This window comes from Pinus tabuliformis, chromosome 5_2 (assembly GCF_031772625.1).
Source record: "Pinus tabuliformis cultivar Carrire ecotype Pingquan chromosome 5_2, CPIR1, whole genome shotgun sequence".
In the NCBI taxonomy this organism is placed as follows: domain Eukaryota; kingdom Viridiplantae; phylum Streptophyta; class Pinopsida; order Pinales; family Pinaceae; genus Pinus; species Pinus tabuliformis.
This window is the reverse complement of record NC_142306.1, coordinates 927,810,813-927,827,152: the sequence shown is the minus strand read 5'-3', so window position 1 is coordinate 927,827,152 and position 16,340 is coordinate 927,810,813. Positions and strand designations below refer to the sequence as shown.

The 16,340-nt window shown below is 35.3% G+C and overlaps 1 protein-coding gene across 1 annotated transcript; it reads right to left on the bottom strand.

Moving 5' to 3' along the window:
• Positions 1-13,348: 13,348 nt before the first annotated feature.
• Positions 13,349-16,116, bottom strand: LOC149162305 (uncharacterized). The gene is made up of 2 exons (XM_089435151.1): positions 15,769-16,116; positions 13,349-13,525 (listed from the first exon to the last, which is right to left on the bottom strand). Exons 1-2 carry the CDS (start codon positions 16,114-16,116, stop codon positions 13,349-13,351), a joined length of 525 nt encoding a protein of 174 aa, XP_089291277.1.
• Between the last annotated feature and the right edge of the window lie 224 nt (positions 16,117-16,340).

Below are 16,340 nucleotides of genomic sequence, written 5' to 3'. Positions count from 1 at the left end.
GTGTTCCTGGTATCAAAAAGAATTTAATTTATGTTTTACTATAGTTGACCAAGATTAGAAGGTGGATTTTGTTAAATCACAATGTGTTGTGAAACATTCAAAAGCACTACAAGGTTATTGCCACAAGTACTAGAGTTGGAGGGTTGTATAAGATGGATGTAATGAGGAAATGTCATCATGGAATCTACAATAATATCAAGAGTAGAGCTATGGCATCAATAGCATAGACATCTAAATCACAATGATTTAATGTTACTTCAAAAGAACACAATGGTTGAAGGAAGGTCTTCCTGTTATGAAGAATGATCATGTTGAATGTGAAGCATGTGGACTTGGCAAGAAACATAGAGAGAAATTTTGTATACATAAAGAAAAGAGACAAAGGGAAATACTTGAATTAATTGATATTGATATATGTGGACCCATGAAAACTAGATATCTTGGTGGAGCATGGTATTTTTTTTTTTTTATGATAGACCTAGATATACATGGGTCTATTTCATAAGGAAACAAAGTGATGTTTTTGAGTACTTTAAAGAGTTCAAAAATATGGTGGAAAAATAAAATCACAAATGAAATAAATTCTGAGATCTGATTAGGAGGGGGAATATAAATGAAGAGGATTTAATCAATATTGTAAAATAAATGGGATTCTACAACAATTTATAGTTCCACATATACCTTAGAAAAATGGATTTGTTGAGAGGAAAAATAGAACACTAGTAGAATGTACACATAGTATGCTTGTTTTTAGGCCGAAGCCATTAATACTAAGCTCTTAAAACACCTTTCAAAGCATTTTATGGGTATTCACCAAAAGTGACCCATTTAAGAGTTTTTGGATGCAAGGCATTTGCTCATATTCCAAAAGATGAAAGAAGAAAACTTGATGCAAAGTCAATCAAGTGCACATATATAGGTTATTGTAATGATAAAAAAACATACAAGTTGTTTGATCCCAGATCTCAAGATTGATTGCAAGTAGGGATGTGGTGTTTCATGAGAATGCATATGAAGGTTATAAAGTGAATAATATTGGTGTATGGCATAATACTAATGATTATGTCAAAATAAATACAAGTGTTGAACAAGAACATGAACAAGCACATGAATAGGTATGGGTTCAACAACAAGGAGCATCAAACAGTCATGACACTCTAAGAAGAGGTGAAGAGGCTCCACAAAGTAGAAAGAAAGATGAAAGCAATAAAAATTCAAGAAGGTCATCATGTCAAATTAGGCACCTATAAGGTATAAAGATTATGCATTAGTGTCCCTTGTAATATATGTTGTAGAACCTTCAAATTATGAAGAAGTTAAAGAATATAAAGAATGGATAGATGCAATGAATGGAGAATATAACTCTATAATGAAGAATGATACAAGGGAATTAACATAATTGCCTAAAAATAAAGTTCCCAAAGGATGAAAATGGATGTATAAATCCAACTTTAATGTTGATGGAAGTATTGATAAGTATAAATCTAGATTAGTTGCAAAAGGTTATTCACAGAAATGGGGAATTGATTATGAATACACCTTTGCACTTGTAGCTAAGTTGAACACAATTACAATTGTGATTGCATTAGCTACAAAACATAACTAGAAAATTCATGAGTTAAATGTCAAATATTTCGTTTTGAATGGTGAGTTAAAAGAAGAAGTTTATTTGGTTCAGCTTGAAGGGTTTGTAAAAAAGGGACATGATCAAAATTTGGTTTGTACGTTAAAGAAAGATTTATATGGTGTGAAACAAGCATCGGGATCTTGGTATGTGAAAATTGATTTTTTCTTTTATGATAAAGGTTTTATGAGAAGTAAAAATGATCCTAACTTGTATATCAAGAAAGATGAAGATGAGAATGTTGCTTTGATATATGTATATGTTGATGATCTCATCATAACATGAAATGCATCCAAGTTGATTGAAGAAATCAAAAGTGAGTTGTCACACGTATTTGAGATGAAGGATCTTGGTGAATTGCATTATTGTTTAGTTCTTTAAGTTTGGAGGGAATCTCGTAAGACACTAATCACTCAAAGAAAATATATAAGGGAAATCATTAAAAGGTTCAATATGATTAAATGCAAATCAATCTATACTCCTTTAGAACATAATATTAAATTATGCAATGATGATGAAACCAAAGAGTTGAATGGAACCTTGTATCATCAATTGGTGGGAAGTCTAAACCACCTCACCACTACTAGGCCAGATATAGTATATTATGTCAACATAATCATTTAATGGCTAAGCCTTATGAAAGCCACTCAAAAGAAGATAAGAAAGTCCTAATTTGATATCTGAAAGGAACTCTTAATTTTGGTATTATGTATACTCGTGAATTTTATGTTGAGTTGGTAGGTTATTCTAATTTCGATTGGGTTGGAAATACAGATGACAGGAAATTTACTACTAGATACGTGCTCAATATAGGTTTAGAAGAAATATCATGGAGCAATAAGAAACAACAAACTATTTCCTTGTCATCCATAGAAGATGAGTATAAAGCATTAGGTAGTGTTACGTGTGAAGCAATATGTCTTAGAAGGATACTTGAAGATGTTGGAGAAACACAACATGCACCTACTGTAATGAGTTGTGACAATCAAAGCACTATCAAATTTGCAAACAATCTTGTATATCATGCAATCAATCAACTCGTCATATATTTTGAAATATACAATTATTTTTATCACCTTTGAATTTTTCATCAGAAGTAAGAAGGAACATCTCTTCTTTTCAAAGGTTTTTGATATTTGGGCCCAAATTCTCTCATTTGGACCCCCTGTATCATGTACATATTTAGATAATAGATATTATAGATAAGGGATTGTGAATCCGCATAACGATTTCCAAGAAGAAAATAAGTTTTTACCTCTTCGCTTAAAGTATTGTGCGTTGATGTGGATGAGGTATAGATTCTACAAATATTATTTATTTTACTATTAATCTCATTTTTTTCTCATTCAGAGATTCCTACCACATGATTTGAGATATACTTCAAAGAAGATCTAGATGAGACCATAAACGATAATGTATTGAGTGAATGTGAACTGGTGTTGTGGGAACATAGAGTTGTGCATTGTTTATTGTTTGAATGCTAAGACAGTTACTACATAAAGGATCATCAATTGTGCTAGATTTCAATAGACCAAGTTGTGCATTTCGATATTGTATCAAGTGAAAAATCATCCTAGAATTTGTTGATGCCTATACTTATTATCTTTTCAAACTAATAATTTTTCAAAGGATCATAGCCCTGATACAATTATCATTTGGGAGTCAAACAATGTCTGGCCACTCATCCTCTGTCTCCATGAATCAAGCCAAAAAATTGCAGACAAATTATTATTGTTTATTATTTGGTTCTATGCACTAGTTTATACTACCGCTCTATAATTTCGATTAGCTGTTGTGCCGTGAACCCTTGATATTAGTTCTTTTCCTAAGCCAACATTGTTTTGTATTGTTGTTAGCCTAGAGATGCAACCATATCAAAAAGAAGATTTTTTTAGGGATATTCTTTGCCACTGTAGATTGATCCTTCTTGTGTAACTTTTTTTACGTTACTGTTGAAGTGCACGTGTGAAGAAACAACTTTGTTTTTTACCAGCTATAGAAGAGAAGTTAGACTATGAGTGAAGAACTATGGGTGTTGGTCATTGTATGGAGTTGGAGCAATAGAGATTAGAGCTCAATATAAATGGTAATACTACTTAGCACATGCAAGAAAGAGAACTCTATTTTCACTCTCCTAGTCAATGCCAAATTAAAATCCCTTCTCTTCATTTAAATTTTAAAAGCCACATACTCTATATTATTTTATTGATGATTATGTAATTTGGATGGTTTGAATGATTCGTATATCTTGAATAACATTGACTTGGAAGAGATTCACCACTATTCATTGGGACCAAAGCCTCCATACACCACTTAGGCATAGTGGAGGTAATTCCCTAGTTTGTTGATAAAGAGTGCTAAGGGCCTATATTGTCCCAACTCATTTTTGTAGCATGGAATGTTGAATATTTTGAAAGTTGGAGAACGTGTTGTTTGAGTTTGAAACTTACTGGAGTGTGTTTGAGTATGGATCTTAGATGTGTGAATATTGTAGCCTACAATGGAGCATATAATTGACGGGTATTCCAGGTGTGAGGACTTATGCATCAACTAGTGAATTGTGTTGTGTGCAGCCTTGCTGCATGAAGTGTGTCCAGAAGAGTGAGTTTTTATCTAGTGTAATTATGGTATTGTTTTCAACAACCTGTCCGAAGTACCGAGGAGGTGCAGAAGAGTTGTAGCTCATTGCTTGGTGAACATTATAAAGTATACAATGATTAAATAAGTGGGACAATCCAAGAGGCTAAGAAAGTCAAAGCAACAACAAGAGTTATTTGAAGTCTATTTGAAAGAGTTGGAAGCCAAAAGGAAAAATAATGTCTTGGTATGAAAATTCATAAAGGAATGCATAGATGAAAACATTCTTCAACTCATTGAAAATGCAAAGACAACAAAGGAGGCTTGGGATATTCTTGAGAGGACTTTTTGTTAGGTGTGTGTTATATTCTTTTCATGATTAGCCGATGTGTGTTATATTTTTTTGGACCCTATATTAAGTGGGCAGACCTATGGTTTTGTGCATGGGTTTTGCACATGGTTTTGGGCATGATGATTTTATGCCCATGGTATTTTGTAGCTTCAGTCAAGGGAACTATGGTTAGGTTCTAATCTAGGGCTAATGGATTGGGGTTTATGAATTCTTTGGCATGTATATAAATGTATTGTAACATTGAAAAGAAAATAATGAAAAATCAATCTGGTAGTCTTGGTTTTGGGATCCAGGGGAAATCTCATTATATTTGTTTTATATTCTCGTCACTATTTATTCTATGTCTTTTAGAATTCATTTGCATGTAATTTTTTTACAAGGTTAAAACCTACATTTGGTATCATAGTTGTTTCGGCTTCAAGAAGATGTATTCATTACTAAGGGGTTTTATTCAGGCTTGTGGTAAGCCCTGTTCAATGGGAGATTTGTGGGATCGATTCTTTTGGTAAAAGAAGATGGGGAGCAGTGGAAATAAAGAAATCGATAAATTTAATCATCAAAGTTTTGAGTTGGGGAAACTCAAGATGGAGTATTTGTTGGTGGATAAATATCAGTGGATCACGATAGATTTGGGTACTAAACCAGTGACAATCTCATGTGAAGTTTGGGCAAAGTTGGATCAGGAAGAAAAGAGCACAATACATATATGTATCTTATATTCAATATTGTTGAATATATTAGGATAAGCTACAATGAAGGCTTTGTGGGACAAGTTAGGGACTTTGTACCAATCTATGTCTCTGGTGAACAAACTATTCCTGCAGAAAAAGTTGTATAACCTAAGGATGAAGGATGGAGACTTGGTGACAAAGAATTTCAACACCTTTAACACTGTGGTAAGGCAATTGTTATATTTTGATAATAAAATTTCATATGAGGATAAGTGCATGGGTTTGTTGTGTTCTCTATGAGATTCATGGGATAGTTTGGTTATTGTAATATGTAGCAATACAACTAACTTGAAGTTTGATGAAATAGTCTCATCCTTGTTGTTGGAGGAGATGAGATGGAAAATTATGGAGGGCCATAATGGATATTCCTTGTCTATATGAGGATGGTCCCAGAAAAGAGACAAAAACAAGCCCTCAAGTGGGAGAACTAAATATAGAAGGAGATCTAAATCTCCAAGAAAACTTGTAAAGGTGTGCTGGAAATGTGGAAAGGAAGGGAACTTCAAAAATTGTAGATCTAAAGCTCTCAAGAAAGGAAAGGGATATGACGATTCTCCTTCTGTAGAGGTGAAAACCACCTCAGATGAAGGTGGGGATGTGTACTTGACTTCTTCTTCAAGTACACATGTAGATCATAATGCACGGTTGATTGACTGAGGTGCATCCTTTCACTCAACTCCCCATAGGGAGTGTTTCTATGAGTATGAGAAATATGATGGTGGTGATGTCTTCTTAGAGGATGATAGGAAGGCTAGAATCAGTAGATGTGGAAAAGTGAAGCTGAAGTCGCAAGGTTGAAGGATTAGAAAACTTTGAGGTGTTCTGAATATTCCTCCATTGGCTAGAAATCTGATTTTTGTAAGCAAGATGGATGATGCAAAAACATTGTTTGAGAAATATACCTACAATATGGTTCAGGGAGAATTTGTATTGATGCAGGGAGTTCATACTGGAACCATGCACAATATTATGGGTAGTATTCTTATTAATGGGAGCAACAGTTTTGTGGTTCCTAAAAGTGAGCAGAAAATCTAGTGGTCTTTGGAGAAAAGACCATGTTATGGCATCAAAGGCTTGGAAATATTGGAGAGAAGGGCCTTTGAATACTTCATGGTAATGGTATGGTAGAAGGTATGTCTAATTTCTCTCTCGATTTCGGTTTCTGTGAAAATTATGTATATGGGAAGTAGAATCGAGTGAGTTTCCCCTCTGGTGCTAAGAGTGCAAAAGGGATATTAGAGCTTGTGCACAATGATGTGTTTGGACATGTGCCGGTTCCATCATTGGTTAATTTTGTGTACTATGTATCATTTATATATGGCTTCTCAAGTAATACATGGATATATTTCCTCGGGAAGAAAACTGAAGTCTTTGCTAGGTTTAATAATTTAAGGCTATGGTGGAAAATCAGAGAGAAAAAAAGATAAAGGTGTTGATGACAGATAATGGTGGAGAGTTCTGCAAGAAGGAATTTGAAGAGTTCTGTAAGAATTGAGGTATATCATGACATAAGACTACTCCATACACACCTTAGAAAAATATAGTTGCAGAAAAAATGAATAGGACATTGATGGAAAAGGCAAGAAGCATGCTTAGTGGTGTCACGTTAGGACAAGAATTATGGGAAAGACTGATGGAGACTGCATGTTACCTGGTTAATAGATCACCTTCATCAATGTTGGAGGATAAGACTCCACAAGAGGTATGGATTGGTAAAAAACCCTCTCTTTCACAGCTGAGGGTATTTAGAGGTGATGCATATGTACATGTTCCAAAGGAGAAAAGAACCAAATTAGATATTAAATCTAAAAGGTGCATCTTTATTGGGTATAAGGATGGTTTAAAAGGTTATAATATTTGGAACCCAAAAACAAGGAAGGTTCTGTACAACCGAGATGTGGTGTTTAGAGAGGTGAAAGATGTTATTAAACATGAAATCCTACAAAAGGAACCTAAGAATATAGAGTTAGAGCTAAAGGAGGAAGAATCAAAATCTACAACAAAACAAGAATCAGAAGATGAAGAGCTACAAACTCCAGTAGTCAGAAGATCAGTTTGAGAAAGAAGGCAACCAAAAAGGTATAGTCCATTTGATTTTTGTTCAATTTTTTCTTTATCTATTACTGATGATGATCCTATAACTGTCAGGGAGGAAGTAGATTCAGCGGATGTAAAACTCTGGAAACAGACTATGGTTGATGACATGGCATCTTTGGACAAAAATGAGGCTTGGGATCTGGTGAAGTTTTCAACTGCAAGGAAACCCATTAGAAGGAAATGGGTGTTTAAGAAGAAGATGAATGCAGAAGGAAAGGTGGAGAAACACAAATCTTGGTTGGTAGCAAAAGGTTATTCCCAGGTATCGGGAATTGAATTTGGTGATATTTTTTTCTCATGTTTCCAAGGTATCTTCTATTAGATTACTTTTATATGTTGTTGTTGCTTTTGATTTTTAGATAGGAAAGATGGATGTGAAGATAGCATTTCTTCATAGCGATCTGAAAGAAGAGGTCTACATGAAGAAACCTAAAGGCTTTGTAGTGAAGGGAAAGAAAGAACTGGTATGAAAGTTAGAAAAGTCTCTATGTGGGTTAAAATAGTCACTAAGGTTGTCGTATCAGAAATTTGACACATATATACAGGGACTTGGCTTCACCAGAAGCAAAGAGGATCATTGTGTGTATTTTAAATTAAATGGTGACTGTGTTATTTATCTGTTCTTATATGTGGATGATATGTTGTTGATTGGAAATGACGAAGAAATTATACAAGATTTGAAGACACAATTGTCCTCCAAATTCAACATGAAGGATATTGGTGTTGCAAAAAATATTTTGGGCATGTAAATTAAATGAGATCAAGCAAAAAGGAAGCTTTGATTAAACTAGAGAAAGTATGTTGAGACAATATTGTATAGGTTTAATATGCATGATATTAAACCGATGAAGGTTCTTATTACTGCTGGTGTAAATTTATCTGTTGAACAGTGTCCCAAGGCACAAGAAGAGGAAGAGGTAACGTCACGTGTTCCATACAAAAGTGCAGTTGGTAGCCTCAAGTATGCAATGATCTGTACTAAACTAGACATTGCACATGCAGTGGGAGTATTATGTAGGATTATGTCAGAACCAGGGAGCATTGGACAGAAGAAAAGCAGGTTTTCAAGTATTTGCGTGGCACTAGTGATTATGGTCTGTGCTACCAAGGAAGACCAGGATTGGACAGAGTTTTGTACATCTGTGGCTTTGTTGATGCAGACTAGATTGGAGATATGGATCAGAGAAGATCTAAAAGTGGGTATGTCTTTAAACTATTTGGAGGTGCAGTTAGTTTGATGAGAAAGAGAGTTGGTAATGGCACTTTCAACTACAGAGGCATAATACATGGCATCCACTCATGCAAGCAAGGAAGAATTTTGGTTGCATAGATTGTGTTCAGGTATGGGGTTAGTACAACGAGCTATAAGGATAGACTGTGACAACCAAAGTGCAATTTTCTTGGCAAAGAACCATGTTTATCATTCAAAGACAAAGAACATTGATGTTTAGTATCACTTTATTAGGGATATGGTTGAGGACAAAAAGTGTTGATGGTAAAGGTGGACACATTGAATAATGTTGCAGATGCATTGATGAAGTCTGTGACCACTGAGAAATTTTCTTGGTGTAGAGAAACAATGGGTGTTATAGGGATGGACCAATAACTAATCTCTCCTATGACCCCCTATGTGGAAAAGAAAACAACAAGTGGGAGAATGTTAGGTGAGTATTATATTCTTTCCACGACTAGTCATGCTCACAGGTGGCTCATAGGGGAGCGGTAGCCCCCTTGCATGGGGTCTAAGGTAGTGCTCCAAGAAATTTTTCTTTGGACCCTATATTAGGTGGGTGGACCTACCTATGTTTTTTTGCAAGGGTTTTGCACATGGTTTTGGGCATGATGGTTTTTTTCCCATGGTATTTTGTAGATCCAGTCAAGGGAACTACGATTATGTTCTAATCCAGAGTTAATGGATTGTGGTTTATGAATTCTTCGGCATGTATATATATGTATTGTAACATTGAAAGTAAAATAATGAAAAATCAATCTAGTAGTCTTGATTTTGGGATCGAGGGAAAATATCGGTGTATTTGTTTTATATACTCATCATTGTTTATTTTCTATTTTTTAGAATTCGTGTACAGATAATTTTTGTACAGGGTTAAAACCTACACTTTTGGTGTAACTAGTGTTAGAATATAATTAAAAGATCAATGAAATGCACAAAATATTATGGAAACAAAAATATAGAAACACATAAAACAAGAGTGACACATATATACGTGGTTCACCCAATTTGGGCTACATCCATGAAGAAACAACCAACCCTTCCTTTTATATTATCAATCATAATGAAGAGATACAAACTACAGTAGATCCTTTGTTGTTTACTATTCGCTCTCATACAACCTCGTCTCGCTCTTTCACTCAGAATAATAATACACAATCGCAATACAATTCACTCATATAAACCAAAGCTTTCCTTCTAGGGCAAAAAACCCCAAATTAACATAACTTCTATTGCCATATCATGTTAGGTCCCTATAATACTAGTATATTCCCCTTATTATTATTATTAGTGTAGACCCCTATTGTTATTTTGTGCCCATGTATCCCCCATGTTGTTATTGTTGTGCCACATAGAAGCACACTATTATTACTTTTGTGTTCTTAAATTATTATTGTTATGTAGGCTTTAATAATATTGTGGTTCCTATATATACCAACAAGGTCTTATCATTTGTTTCATACAATAATTGTTCATTTATGTAATGTAAAAGAGTTTTCCCCCTTGAAGAGGACAATTTTTAAGTCATTCATCTATATTTTCTTTTGTTTTATGAGTTGGTTGCATAACATTTGGTATCAGAGCTTTGGATTCTATGGTTTCAATTCTTCAAATGGGTCATCTTGGAATTTGTTGGGGTTTTAATATGGCCTTATAGATTCAATTCCTCCCACATTTATTTGTCAATCTAGGGTTCGTTAATTATTTCAAGATTATCGTGCAAAGTCTATGCAGGCCACAGGTTCCCTACCTAGTATTGATAAATTACAAAATACAAGGCCCAACGAATGCTACAAATATAGTAACAAAAAAGTAAATAACACTAACAAAAAAATAAATTAATAAAAGTTAGGAATCACATAAATATTACAAATTGGTAAAGAAAGAAACAACAATTATAAAACATTAAAAATATAAATAAGACGCTTACCTATTCACACGATTGAATCCAACATCACCTGATCGAGAGAGCGGGCCCAACTCTCTGATCAGGGTTGTGGCTAAGAGTTAGATATCACACAATATTACATAAAACTAGAATTCACATTAACCAAAAAGAGTTACAAATAAAGTTTTGTTGTTACATGCCCAAAGGGAAAGTCTGTCATTCTTCTCCCGCAAACCTTACTTATACATTTCATCATTACATGAATAACATTTAACGAACTCATAAATCATGGAAATCATGTTTGTCCACCAATATATAATTATTTCTCAAATAGAAACATAATACAAAGATAGCAATCAAAGTCGATTTCTCTGTTATTCGTCAGCTGAGCAATTTAACAGTTCAATCCTTAAATAGTATTGTCAGCCCATCAATAGCATCGCGCTAGGTTATGCTCATCTGAACAACATCTGATGTGAATCTGCAGGAGAATTCTATCAAGAAATCATCTACGCATCATTCCCCTAGGACTATGCTTCATTAATTAACATTTCTAGAAGACATACCAATACAATATACCTCTCATTGATTGAGATATAAATCGACCTCATAAGAGATATGAAATGGATAAAAAGGAACAAGTAAAAGTGGGTAAAAATAGGTAATTTTATCATCCAACATCTCCCCCCAACTAGCTTGGTTGCATGTCCTCATGCAAACTGCTTCCTACACAGATCAGGGTTAGACCACTTTGACTGGAATGAAGTTAAGATCGTATTGTTTTGCCACATTTGTCCCAGGTTGTTGAAACCCATCTATATGAACGATTTCCTTCCACCAGTCTTCATCCACAACGTAAGTTGGCCCATACCGATTAGAAGGAAACCAGATAATAGGAAATTAGAACCTTAACCCCAGCCAATGAACTCCACAGTGTTGCATGCAAGAAATATAGCATGGAACTCTCCTGAATGCTCTTACAAATTTAGGTTCCCCAAAGGGCCCTTGTGCTCATACTACTAACGATGAAAGAATCCAACGTTTTTGATAAGAATCCTTTCATTGTTTCTAAAAAGTGCAGATCTATCTTATGCACAAGTAACACACCATCGTTGTGTCGTAAGCATCTGGTCTTTTCATCCTTCGAGTTTGAGAAACCGATGATGTTTAGTAAAAATATCCCCATATTGGAAATGATCCATTTTGATCATCAATGGGTTATTTTCCTGGTTTCCCTCAAATGTATTAAGGGCCTTTTTCATTTGAATTGATTAATCAGAAAAGATGTAAAATATCTCAATTTAATATCTCCTAAAAATGGTACTAGGTTGAATGACTGATCAGTTTCTAGGATATAATCATGCATGTATAATTCACATAAAAAATGTTGGTTAATATGATTGTTAGATCTCAGAATCCTCAACAAATGCATGGAATCTTCTATGTTGTAATTGAACTCCTCGTGAGTACTTTCCAAACACAAAAACAGGTATTGTTCATGAAGAAAAATGGCATAATAGTTAGTAGGGGCCATACATGTCATTATTTGTTGTGTTAAGGTGAACATCTCATCCTTATCAGTCTTCGGAAACTGAACCTATCCCTAAAAATCCTTGATCTGAGTTGTATAATTGAAAACCACCCTTCCCGCATTCTCCTGAGTCTCTCTTATTTATTTCCAATGGGCCTTCGTGGGAATTTCCCCACATTGGAAACTAAAAGTAGTGGCCTTCCATTTCTGGATTTCTACCACCAAAATAAACTCTCGGGCTTCTTCAAAATAGAGGAGTTTCTCAGTCTGTGTGGATACTGAGATCACCTCCTTATCTTCTATTTGTACTACCACTAAAACTGTCCCACCTGTTCAAGGGGTTGCAGTTACTTGGCCAGTGTAATTTTTTCTCTTTCCTTTTTCCCATTTCCTCAACTTCATCACCCGTTTCCTAAGTTTGGTCATTTCTACCTTTAACTGAATATTTTCTTTGAACAGTAGTCAATACTAGTGTTGAATGGGGGCTTTCCTTTTTGCAAGCTCTTTCTTGTTTTACCACAGTCTCATCCATCTGTCTCGAGGCTGGTACTGGTCCTTATGGAGGAGGATTAGCAAACTCATCAACAGTTTCCTGTTTTATCATGACTTTCCCAATTTTTTCTAATGTCAGTAGTTGTGGAGCGAAATCATCACATTCTTCTACAAACTCTGGCACTATTAAATCTCCTTCTATTCGTTAAGAAGTCGATACTGGTTCTTGTGGAGCAGTACCAGAAACATTTACTTCCACCAATTTCTTTGAAGCTAATACTAGTTCTTATGTAGCAATATCTACAACTTCTTCCCCCAATTTCTCTGAAGTCAATACTAGTTCTTGTGGAGTAGTATCGATAATAAACTCTTCCTCCAATTGCTCTAAAGTTGACACTAGTTCTTTCGGAGCAGTATCGACAACAACTTCTTCTTCCATTTTCTCTGAGGCCGATACTGGTTCTTGTGGAACAATATCAACAACAACCTCTTCTTCCACTTGTTCTAATGTCAACATTGGTTCTTGTGGGATAGTATCGACAACAACCTCTTCTTCCACTTGTTCTGACATCGACATTGGTTGTTGTGGAGAAGTATTGACAAAAACCTCTTCTTCCAATTGCACCAAAGCCAACATTAGTTCTTGCGAAGCAGTGTCGACAACATCTTCTTCTTCTGCAATTACTCCTAAAAAATTCAATTTTGAAGGAAATACTTCTTCTATCATTGGGTGGGCATGAGAAAATAATTTCCTCAATCCTCTCAACAGGGAGGCATAAGTGGAGAATGATGGGTAGTAGCTTCAGTTTCCATTTTGCCAATGTCTTATGTTTTAGTCTCTTGAATTCCTCCTCCATTTCCCAAATCATCTTGCTGGTCTCTCATTTCTTTATCCCCTTTTTCCTCTACCTCTTCAAACAATTCCTCTTCTATCCTTACATGTATCATGGCTGCAAATTCTTCTGCTGACAGCTCAACCAGTTTCTTCCAAGTTACAAGGGTCTATAACAAGGTGTGAATTACCAGTAATCTAATGAACCCCTGATTCATAAGGATAGCCAATGCCTGGCACGAACGATGTGCAGACTAGGGCATTAATTGCAGATTTTTCAAAAGGAAGAACGAGATTTTTATTGAATGCACCTAACGAAATCAGAGACAAACTGGGAGCTTAAAATAGTATTTAAAGAGGATACAAAATCAACCTTCATAGGTGATATATCGCATTAAGAAATATTCAACATCTACCCAAGGTTGTGGTAGTGATCTCTGATCATAACCCTTTCCTTTCTAAAGCATGTTCTCCCCCGCCCTTAGGAATAGCTCTGGAAACTATGACATGGTTGCTCTTTTAATAAACCACTTTTTTTTGTCCTATGGCAACCCACTCTCAACTGTAATAACTTCCTCGGTTACTTTAACTTCTATTTCATGAACACTAGAGTGATTTCCTTCCATATTTAGTGAAAACTCAACTGTCACTCCTTCATCAAGCCCTTGTAGTCCTTCAAAGTAAGTATGCCAGCCTACATTTTGGAAGGTCTGCGATACTTCCGGTTGATGCAAAACCTACTCTATGCTCTCTGTTTCATGTCTAATAGCTTTTCCACCCATTATACCTGTCAGTTACTCTATAGCAGCACTCAGAGTAGCAACAAGTCGTTAAGGGAATAGTTAGCCGATAAAATATGTGGTAATGGGAGCGACGATAAGGGAAATGAATCCAGGTGAGGATTACGGTAAAACTAGTGGTAATCATGGTAATAATTATTGTAATTATTCCAATACATTGGAAATGAATACATTTTAATTCTGGCATGTGTATTCATACATTGTGCAATTTCCAATGATTATTGGTATATGTGAAGGATATGGGTGACGATATGATCCAAGTGGGTAATGATGCCATATTAATGGTATGATTGGATGATTTAAATAGTTTCTTAATGAGGTATGATAATAATGAAAAGTGGTATCATTATTATTAAATATGATAATCTCCCCCCCAACTAAGATATGCCCGTCCTTAACCCTGATTGGTCATGTAATTAAGGAAATGTCAATTAAATGCATGAATTCATTCGGGGACATACCTGATGCCTTACCTTAGTGGAGTATCAGCATTGGAAAAGTATCAGCCACAGGGGCTTTTCTCAATGCACCTTAGACATAGCACGTGTGTTCGTGGCATACTAAAAAATACCCTTAATTTGACTACATATTGGAAAATACCTCTAAAAATCACATTATTTAACCCCCTACCAATACATACCCAATACACCTTCCCAATTTAGAAAACCCCTACTTTCACTAGATATTGTAGGTATCCATTTTTTCATTAACATTTTTTTATACCCCTTTATATTTTTACATTAACTTGGAGCTCCATTTTTTATACTTGTCAATATATGAACCCTTTACCCCGTATTATATGCTCAATATATTATGTCATTTTTTCCTCAATATATATCCCCCAATATGAATGCACGTGATATAGTATTGATTCACTGGTGAAGCCCCCGTGGTATCAGCACCAGTGGAGTATCAACATCGGTGGAGTATCAACACCAGTGGAGTATCGACATCAGTGGAGTATTAGCACCAGTGGAGTATCAGCATCGGTAGCGTATCAGCACTAGTGGAGCATCATCATCGATGGAGTATCAGCACCAGTGGAGTATCAACATTGGTGGAGTATGAACATCGGTAGATGCTAAAATGGAGTCAACTGATATGTTGCAATAGGAATAGCAGTAGAAAAACACTGCAACTGGAGTATCAGCAAGGGAAAGGGAGAAACATTGTAAAAGGGGAAAAAAAGAGTTGCAAGCGGAGTAGCAAAAGAACTTAGCTTTATTTTATTTATTTATTATTATTGTTATTATTCAATATGAGGTGCAAAGGAAGAATTTTCTGCACAAATGATTTCAAATCAGAATCATGAGAAATTTGTCTAATAAAGGAGTCCCTAGAGGTCGGATGGTGATATAACCTGAGGCGATGTCCTTTTAAAATTAAAGGAGTAGGTGCATCATCTGTTGTTATGATTTTAACAGTTCCATTGTCAAATACTTGTCAATCTCATATGGACCCATCCATCTTGAGAAAATCTTTCCTTTAAAATTCTTGAACCGGGAATCATAGATTAATGCCCAATGACCTTTTAGAAACACATTTTTCTTAATAGATTTATCGTGCCACTTAGTTCGTTGCTACTGGATTGTGGTAGTGTTATGTACAACTACCAAACTGATTTCATCTAACTCATTGAGTTGATCTAGTCGGTGAATCTGGGCTGCAGTAAGAACCAGGCCTACTTCCAAATTTTTCTTGAGTATTTTGACCTCGAATTCCACCAGAAACATAGGGAATTTTCCATAAACAAGATCATATGGTGAAAACCCTATTGTATTCCGCCATGTAGTTCTATATGCCCAAAGTGCTTCAGGGAGTTTTTTAGCCCAATTCCAACGATGGTTAACCACAACCTTTGTAAGAATATTTTCCAATACTTTATTTGTGCTCTCAACCTGACCATTCGCCTGAGGGTGATATGGGGATGTCACCCAGCGTTTGATTCCATATTTCTCCATAAGTGCTGTTATTGAATGAAATGTAAGCTATGCCCCTCCATCTGAAACTATTTCCCTAGGGGGGCCATATCGAGCAAAGATTTCTACAAATAAGAATTCTGAGACAGTTTTTTTAGTGGCTTTTGAAATGGATTTGGCTTCCAACCATTTTGTCACGTATTCTATACAAAAAAGGATATGGACTTTATGATGAGAAGGAGGATTAAACGACCCAAAAAAATTAA

Excerpts from the sequence above, each read along its gene's own strand:
- LOC149162305 (XM_089435151.1), bottom strand. The coding sequence starts at position 16,116 with ATGGAGAAATATGGAATCAAACGCTGGGTGACATCCCCATATCACCCT. Across the intron at positions 13,526-15,768 it reads AGTTAGATGAAATCAGTTTG|ACCCTTGTAACTTGGAAGAA; the intron begins GTAGTTGTACAT and ends ACCTTGTTATAG.